The sequence below is a fragment of the Malania oleifera genome, chromosome 4 (genome assembly GCF_029873635.1).
Source record: "Malania oleifera isolate guangnan ecotype guangnan chromosome 4, ASM2987363v1, whole genome shotgun sequence".
NCBI classification, from domain to species: domain Eukaryota; kingdom Viridiplantae; phylum Streptophyta; class Magnoliopsida; order Santalales; family Ximeniaceae; genus Malania; species Malania oleifera.
Window position 1 is genome coordinate 41,299,114 of NC_080420.1, and position 9,827 is coordinate 41,308,940.

Sequence of the window (9,827 nt, forward strand, 5' to 3'; positions counted from 1 at the left end):
GGTGTGTGACATTTGAGTATTATCATGATGCAACATACAGGCAGTTAAATGCAACCCAGTACTAGTTTACACAGTGCATACACGCACACATACACATACACATGATCAGCAATCCTAGTGTCATCACAGCCATCGGCCCGAAGCCGGCCCGCAACATACGGCGTTGGCCCGTAGCCAACCCGCGAACATGGCGCCACCGGCACATGGCTAGTCCCCGACTCCTATGGCATCGTATTGGCGTTAATTGGTGGATCCACACCCTTCAGCCTGATCTGCCGAAATAGGCTCACGCCCTCAGATATAAAGGCGGACACTCTTGCCTACATGGCAGGTGATAAACACACGCTCTCGGATATAGAGCCGGACACTCTCAGTACTTGGAACAATTTCGGAACCGCGTTCCTACTAGCATTTCAACATATCACACACACATGCATGCTCATATAACCAAACAAACCATACCCATTTGGTAATCTAAATCATGGTTTTCCAAACATATACAGTTTAAACAAGTCAAGACAAAACCATCCCAATAACACAGTATAAATCAACATATACCCTCGGTTTTCAACAAAACCAAGGATGCAGCCCGTCGCCCCCTTTTTCCCAAAACTGTAATAATAAAAAACTCATAGTTTTTCCCATTAGATTTCCCAAAATGAGTACTCAAAACACACATAGGACCGTGAACCACAATTTCACCGAGTCCGATTTCAAAAATAACCAATACAAACATAGTTCTCCTTACGTTTTCCCCGAATAGCCAATCTCGAACTCTAAGGTCCCTAAACAGTGAACCGAGTTCCAAAACCTACAAATCACAGTACAGAATATACTCACAAGACAATTTTCTACAAAACTACAATATTAGAAATGAAAACGGAGCCTTACCTCGATTTTACGCCAAAACCCGAAAATCTTTGAAACAAGATTTCGATCCATAGAACTTATAGGGAATCCTTCCATGATCCTCGTGATAACTTCAGATTCACGATTCTAGCAACGATCGGCGAAGAAATCTAGAGAGAGGGTGTAGGGAGAGTTTGAGAGAGAGAGAGAGAGAGAGAGAGATTTGAAGTTTGTTAGTGGAGAAGTAAGGGAATTTCTATTTATAGCACCTTTGACCTGGGCAAGCTCGTCGAAGAAACGGTGCCCTCGTCGACGAGGCCCTATAGTCTTCTCGTTGACGAGGTGGGGAATTCGTCGACAAATCTTGATATTCCTGGTTTTCAAAACTCCTCGGCTTCTCCTCGTCGACAAGTCTCTAAATTTCGTCGACGAGAAGGACAAAGACTTCATCGACGAAATCTAGCTTCGTCGACGAAATCTAGCTTCGTCGACGAGGCCTGCTCTTTTACCAAAATGCCCCTCTCTTTAAATATTTAAACCCACTTATCACGGTTTGGGTTCTTATAGGAAGACTCTAACCTATTGAAGGAGTGTTGTAAGGTTGCTCCTACCCGTAAAGGAGTGGTATAGTGGAATCCTTAGGTGTGTTGCCTAAGGCAAGGACGTAGGCGGGTGTAGTCGAACCTCGTGAAAAACTCAGTCTTGCTCTCTTCCCTAATCTTTAATTTTTTGCATATATAAATTGGGTGGATGTTTATTTAAGTGCTGGAAATTAAATTGATATTGAGATGTTTATTTAAGTGCTGGAAATTAAATTGATATTGAGATTGAGGAAAACTTTTAATTAAAGGAAGTACGTTGATTGATCTTTTGCGATTACCTTAAAGGGTGTACATTGATTAATTGTTTGCGAAAACTTTGATTAAAAGAAGAACATTGATCAAGAAACCTAATTGATAACAAAGTTTGAATCTTGAAAGCACTACTGCAATTCATATATTATTTAAGTAACTTGTGGATTGTGTTGACTTATTGATTGATTGATTGATTGGGTGTGGATTTAAATTGTTGTAATATCAAGTTAATATACTTTCTAATTAAGATTTAAAAGTAAATTTGGTTTTCAGCTGTACTTCATTTAATTGACTAACTTGTGAATTGAGATTGACTTATTATTTGGGTATTAAGTTAAAATTGCTGCAAGATCAATATACGCATTCATAAAGTTTTAAAAGTGAATATTGATTCCTAACTGATATTGTAATTCAAATCATCTTTGTATGATTACTAAACTTACAATAAGTTGGGAATTTATAAAAAGAGTTCAAAGAAATTTTTAAAAACCTAGTTCACCCCCCTTCTTGGGACTACACTTTACTTTTCATGGAGTTTGCTTATTTACCCTGTCTAGTTAGAGGCATGATACACTTTTAAAAGATTGGTCTTCCTAATTTAAGAGTCTAATGTATCGTTTTGTTTTCGTTTCGTTTTGTTTTATTTGTTTGTAACTTATTTTGGTGGAACCACGGTATTCCTCTGCTATAAATGAGAGATTTTCTAATAAAGCAAGGAGATGCAACTCCTTTTACCAAAAAGAAAGAAAACTAACGTAAATGAGGGATATAATTTTTTATTAAGTTTAATAATGTGAATCTTTATTACTTTAATAGGTTGAAATATTAATATAATACTAAATCTTATTTATAAATCTTTTTTCCCCCACAAACTAAAACTTGACCCAAATACAAGAATTCACCAGAGCAAGCTCCAATTTATCCATTGCAGAAGCCAAGGCAATCCAAATTGGAAGTACTATTTTTTCAACCTCTGGTCCTTTCCCCGTAAAGCGGTGGTGGCCACATGCTCCCTGCCCCCCCCCCCCCCCCCCCGCCCCTCTCTCTCTCTCTCTCTCTCTCTCTCTCTCTCTGTGCGTTCCTCTTTTTGGAGGCCTAAGTTGCGGGTTAAAGTACATTGATAATAGCGTCAAGCCTCCTCCCTCTCTATCTCACTCTCTCTGGTACTCATGTCCAAAGTAGTACCGCAAAAGCTTTGAAAGCATGAAGTTTCTCAGAAACTAAGGGACGGGGAAGGGGGGTCGTCGCAGAAATGGGAGACGAAGAGACATTGGGTAACTGGCTCCCAACCCCAGCTCCCCTCTACCTTCACAGATTCGACAATTCCAGGCATTTCGACAACTCCGTCAATGCCGTGTCGTTTGGGTTCGTCGCCACTGCCATTCTCATCTCCATGTTCCTCGTTATGGCCATCTTCGAGCGGTTCCTCAGATCCAACTCGCCGGCTCTCTCGCCTTCCGGAGGGCGAACCCGTCGAGATCTCGAGTCCCAGATCAGCTTCAACCGGAAGCTCGCTAATCCTGCATCGCCCAAGGTGAGTCGCTGCTGTCCTTGTGTTCTGTTTTGAGTTTTCCCCACTTTTGTTTTGTACTTGCTCTTCGTTTCTGGGTCATGCCCTATTTCCAATTTGTGTGGAAGTTTGTAGTTTTCTTGTAGTTTTGAGAAGTGGAGTTCATCTTTTGCAAGTTATGTTTGTTGCTTTTCTTTCTTTCTTTCTTTTTTCTTTTCTGTTTGCATTCTTTTCGGGGTACTGATTGCTTTGACCGTTTTTGCTGGTTTTTTTGATTTCCGAACATCATCATGATTTTTCGTCTGGCATAAAGTTTTGTTCACTTCACTTTTTTTTTTGTTTGTTTAACCTTCTTTAATTTACTGTCAATTCTATCAGCTAGTGGAGATTACATCATTTCATGGGTTCCCAGTAATTTGTTATTTTTCCAATTAGAGAGAGAGAGCACTTCCCACTGGTGGCTTTAGCAGCGCAGTAGAACAATTCATGGAGCAGGAAGCTCTGAACTACTGTTCAAAATCTTCTTCCCTGTTTCTGTTGTTTCTGTTTGGAGCATTTTATTGACAAGAAATCGTCTTACCCCATCTTTTTAGGCTAACGGTGTTCATCTGAACTATAAATTGTCATTAATGGAATAGGTTTCTCATTGTATTATGTTAATTCAGCATTTGAATCGCTGATTATAGAACCTGCTCCTTTCCCACCTTTTTGGACTGGTCATTTGCTCAGTATGCTAATAATTCATCTTGTTTGCATTTGTGTTTCCATGTGAATGGCCTACTGAAATAGTTTAATCATTTTACGGATGGAATTAATTTTTAACTTAATATTATGCGAAATTCTATCACAATCCATGCATTATGACCAGGCAAATTGAATTGTTGTTATACATATTGATGCTTGGCATAAGGCTTCCATAAATTTCCATGAGATTGTCTGACTAAATTACAGCATTAGGGTTGGTCAATATTTTTTGAATCATAAATGGAGGTTTTAAACCCAAATATGTGTGTCAAGTATCGTCACTCATTAGCATGCTGTTTGTTGCTTTAATCATCTTCTGAGGGAATAAGTTAAATTGGTTGTTTTAGTTGGCTGTGAATGCAACCAAATATCCGTGGCAATATTAATGCCAGACATGTTCTATCAAACTTCCACATCTGTACCAATAAGCAGTCTGCTGGGTGATCGGTCCCCAATGAGAGCCCATGGACTGTGTTCTTGCTGTCTGCCCCACGATTCTACATGGCGATCATCTGACCCAATCACATCCTTCTTTTTCTCCTGCCTGCATGGTTAATGAACCAAGTTGGAGACAGTTTGACAACCTTTCTTTATGAAAAAGAACTTTTATTGTCATCTTGTTTTCCTTATCTAAGGGATTGCTTGTGTAAATCAATTTTCATTCTCCATTTTAGTTTTTCAAATAATTACAGAAGGGTGACATATTTTTCCTACTTTCAAACATTGGTGAAAATAATTACAAGTTTCTGCAAATAGTGAAAATTGTTTTCTGCAACTAAACTGGCCCTAAATATCTTCATTAACAATAACCATTGAATTATATGTGGAATTTTGTGTATGTTATTTCTCTTTTCGAATCATGTGAAGAGGCAAATTACGTGTATCTGATTTGTTTTAAAGCATCTTAGAAGATGTTTGTTTGTTTGTTTGCTTCCTGTGGAACATGCCTGTCCCACCATTTTGTGCGGATGGCATAGCCCAGTCCATGAATTAGTGTTGCTATACTTTTCAATCTTTTAATCAAGAGTCATATATGCGATTAGACAAAAGGCAAAATTTAGGGTTTTGAAATGTCAAACTTGTCCAAGTAAATCATATAAGGAGCTCATTATTGGTTTTTTAGGCATCTGGACAAAGCAGACAGCGCGTGGAAGCTTGTCAATCCAAATGATCATGGACCATTGTTTATAAAGTACGAGGAAAATAGGACTTGCTAAAGTATTGTGTTTCAGATTGTCAGTTCAATTCTGGACTGGGGACATCCATTTATGCTCCATTTGGTTGTATAGGTAGGAAAAAAATTTAGACACTGAAATTATCATAACAGGTTGGAATGGAGTAGCCGCTTTAAGATCCAAATTTCTGCCTTCTTTTCCAATCACCATTTACAATGACAAGGAGATACTGCATTTGTCAGATAAATGAGTTGTTAAACACTAACTGCTAACATATGAAATGAAAACTGGAGATGCGGTTCTATAGCTCTACTTGAACAACATGTTTAGTTTCCATAGTGCAAAATATTACCTTATTTGTGAAGGTAAGATGCTTCTAGTGCTGTGATGATTATAAGATGCAACTGATATTGACAAATGTTTGCGAAAAGAATAATTTATAAGAATTCAAGACAAACGAAAATAAATGCCTAGATAAAAACTTCTATTGAGTCCAGGGTGAATGGTGTCCACCAGATTTGGAAGCCATGCTGGTTTTCTCCACAAAAAAATTCTAGAGTTTGGTGTTACTTCTAGGAAAGTGACCATAAGCTCCGCAAATGTAATTATTTCTGACTTCCTGTACTGTTATTCCAGTTTGTGTGCCTGACTTTTTGTATTTATTTCTTCTTTATCACCTCCTGATCCTGCATTGTACATGGAATGTTGAAATATTGGGCATTTTTCACTATAACATTCTTTCTCTTTTCCCTTCGCATAAATATAGTGTTCTTTCCTTGGCTTCTTTAGAAGCACCATTCAGTGCAACCATGTGACTGTTTAATATGTTGTTTTTTTGTTGTTTCCTCTATTTAGCCCTGTTCGGAACGTCTTTAAAAATATGTACTTTTTCAGAAAAATACTTATTACAAGTACTTGTGTGAATAAGTAGTGTTGGATTTACACTTAAATAAGTACTTATTTAAAAAATACTTTTCCAAACTACGTTATTCTTTTAAGAAAATAAGTATTTTATTAAAACATATTTTTCTAAAGAAAGTACTCATCTGAAAAAGTACTCAAAATAAGCAATACCAGACTACTTTTAGATAAGTACTTTATCAGATAAGTACTTTTCTATAAGTGATTCCAAACTATCGCTAGAGTACTTCAGCATTTAACAGCCAAAAAAAAAACATACTTATGCTTGGTTTATATTATACAATGTTGTGGGGCTGTCTATCCAGCAAGTATTAATATATGACTTTGTATTAATGCAGTTAATGGGATTAGTTAACCACCTGATTCATATTCTTTTGGTTGTATTTGATGATAACGAATATATTTTAGCTGCAGAATTCTATTTGCATGTTCCAGAAGAAAATTGCACCTTTAGTTAACTGTTTGATATCAATAAATCTAGTAGAATTTTCCCTCAAGAATTGCATCTCATTTGTATTTTCCTTGTACTTGTTTGGCTTGGGTTATCATAGTAAGTCACCAACTGTTTTAATAATCTTAGATGTGTTTACGTGGATGCATGATATTATTAATCAGACATTGTGCTTTGCAAAATGAAACAAGCTGTCCTTATTCTGCCCTTTCTTGTGTTTGCTTGTCACTCCTTTTGGCTCAAAGCCGGTGATAGGAGTGGCAAAATAATTAAAATACTTTACATTCTTGCTTTGGTTGGACTAGCACCGGCTCGTTATTGGATTGCTTATTAAGTTATGGTTTCATCTAATTTAAAGTGATTTTGGTCCCATGCTAGTTTTGGCTGTGCAATTAGGTTCCTATGCATTATTGGGTAGATTTTTTTGTGGTGTTTCAGGAATCAGTTGTGCCTCACAGGTCTCCGCTGTATGATCTAATGTCTCTGAAATAGAGTACTATTTATTTGTTAACTATAACTTTAAAAATAAAACATTTGCAGATGAGGCTACATTTATTAATTTTTCTTGCTGAGCTCTGTCCATTTCTCCTTTATATGGGCTTGCATGCAATATGCACTTATCTTCATTCACAATGTACCATTGTCATCTTTTTCTTCCTCAAGGTTGCTGCCTTTATCTGACTAGTTAGATTGCGTATTGCCATCGAGGCACTTAGAAATCTAACCCCAAGAGTTGCTTAGAAACCTTGCCTAATGATAAAAAATAAAAATAAAATTAAATTAAAAAAAACAGGCCAGTGCACAAAGCTCTCATATATGTGGGGTCCGGGAAAAGGGTGGACCACGATAGATCAATAGTACGCAGCATTACCTTGCATTTTTGCAAGAGTTTGTTTCCACATCACAAAAAAAAGTAAAAAAAAAAAAAGCAGTAACAGTGTAACATATATCATGCCCTTGCACTATCTCTAGATGAGCGATGAGACTAAAGGATAGAAATGATAGTAGTTTCTTTTCTTTTTGCTTTAATAACTGGAGAGAGATGAAGAGATAGGAGAATTTCTTTCCTATGGCTCTTGGATAATTGAAGAAAGGGGTCCTGAGGGATTTTATTATAAAGCTGCTTTCTTTTCTTTCCAAATTTCTTTACTTTCAGAGACAATCAAAATGGGGGTCATAGGGGTTTCTCTCCTTTCTTTTCCCTCACTTTCTATTTATTTTGTAAAGCATAATCCAAATGAGTGATTTGGTGGGGGAAAGTTTGATTTCTCTTCTCTCCAAATCACTCAATCCAAACAAAATGATGGTCCCTTTGCCTCCAGCTATGCTTGTACAAGGGAGTTCCCCACGGGCATCTTTGTTATTATGCTCTATCCCTGTATATCATGTTATTTGTAACCATGAGCTTCACTTCAGTGAGTTTGCTCCTAAGAATGGAGTATTCCTCCAGTTTTTCTGACAAGTTGCCTTTAGTTTTATTCATGTAATCCTTTTTTCTTTTTCTCTCTGAGTTAGGTAAATCAACATTTTTTATGCTCTTTGCTTCCAAATTATAATATGGTTTTGCCAAGATCCACCCCTCATTCCATCTTGAGTTTTGTACTTGCAGATGTCCATGTATGCCAGCGGAGTATCAGTATTGATGCCTGGGGAAGATATGCCTACCTTCATTGCACGCCCAGCCCCAGTGCGTTGCCCCCCTGAACGTACTCCGCGGCCTCTTTGTCAACACAACTCAGTGCCCAATTTCGCTGCTGGCTCGATCTCAAACACAAGCTCAAACTCAAGCTAGTATTGGAAAACCAAGCATAGGGAGTACCTGTTGGGTGTGAAGTCAAACCATCTCTTTATTGAAGATGTGCAAGCCAAGCATGTGGAATTTATAGGATGAGGTTGGGCCTTCCTACCATTAAACTCTTCGTTTCATGTATATAGCAAGCATTTAGTGTTGATTGGGAACATAGGCTTGCTCAACTTGCATGCACCTTCCTCTGGGTTTCCATCTTCTGCATATTTTTTAAATGTCACTTGGATTCGAAGAGATGGGTTTTGGTTGCTCATCAACCGGATCATTCTTGTACAAAAATTTGAGTATATATATTGAGTATGAAGATTTGAGTTTTTGTCATGTTTTTGGATGAAAGATATGATCATATTTTTATGGTTTTTTGAAAGATTTTTTTTAATTGTCTGGTAACATTAAATAGGCTTTTTAAGAATTTGACAACAATTTTATTTTTGAGGATGTATTCCTTGATGGTTTAGAATGATGGAAAAGGGGTTATAAATGAATCTTAGTGGGATCTAAGACTTATGTGTTATTATTGTTAATGTTTGAAGAGATGATTGTATTTTGATGGTCCAGTAGTTTGGAACTTCAAAAATATTCAAGAGTATATATATTAAAAAAGAAACAAAGTATACCCCTCACATTTTGAGGGATTAATTATATATTCTAGGATTGACTTGAGACTTGTTGCAATATTGTTTATATGTTGTTTCATTTTCAATGCTCAAAGTTTGAAACTTGATGATGAAGGTTTAAAGTTCAAATTATTGGAGGAATGTATAAAGAGTATGCAATGGGAGATAAGTTAGCTCTTATAGTGAAGTCTTATAGTGAAGTCCACCACTAATGCATGTTTTAAATTAGTCAAAAAACAACTTAAAAAAAAAAGAACAAACAAGCATGTATCATGGTTTCAAAACTAAGATCGGTGATCAACTCGATGAAGTCACTAGTTCAGGATCAACTCAATGAAGTCACTAGGTTGGTTTGACCGGTCGGATCAATAGGTCGAGTAGGTAATATTATATATATATATTTGTTTTTATATGTATGTGCATGTATGTGTATTAAGAAAGAGTTTGTCGATAATGTTGATTTTGATGACTATTATCATCACTAAAAGTTAAATAATATTAATATAGGGTTTTATTCAGTTAAAATTTATTATGTCTCATCAGGATGAAGAATTTTAATTTAAAGAAATAAAAGAAAAGAAAAATAAATAGGAAATTAATCTTCTATTATATTTTGTTTCTATATCAAATATCATGAAAATAAAAAATATTATTCAAAATTAAGAAAAAATATATGTTTATAACATGCAAAATTAATTTTTTGTGAATTTACTTGTTATATATTTTGTTTCCTTTTTCACTTTCCATAACTAAGTATAAAATATTTAAGTTCATATTTGCCGTTGCTTTTTTTTAATATTTTTAAGTTCCGAACAAATGCTTCAAAATAAAAGATTTTAAAATTTTGAAAACTTATATATATATATATATATATGTAAAGTCTTAGATGCCCATAATAA

At 36.0% G+C, this 9,827-nt stretch overlaps 1 protein-coding gene across 1 annotated transcript; it reads left to right on the plus strand.

Annotated features, from left to right (window-relative positions):
• The first annotated feature begins 2,634 nt into the window (after positions 1 to 2,634).
• On the plus strand, positions 2,635 to 8,627 carry LOC131154437 (uncharacterized protein At5g65660-like). The gene is made up of 2 exons (XM_058107220.1): positions 2,635 to 3,237; positions 8,114 to 8,627. Exons 1-2 carry the CDS (start codon positions 2,956 to 2,958, stop codon positions 8,294 to 8,296), a joined length of 465 nt encoding a protein of 154 aa, XP_057963203.1. The 5' UTR covers positions 2,635 to 2,955; the 3' UTR covers positions 8,297 to 8,627.
• The last annotated feature ends 1,200 nt before the right edge of the window (positions 8,628 to 9,827 follow it).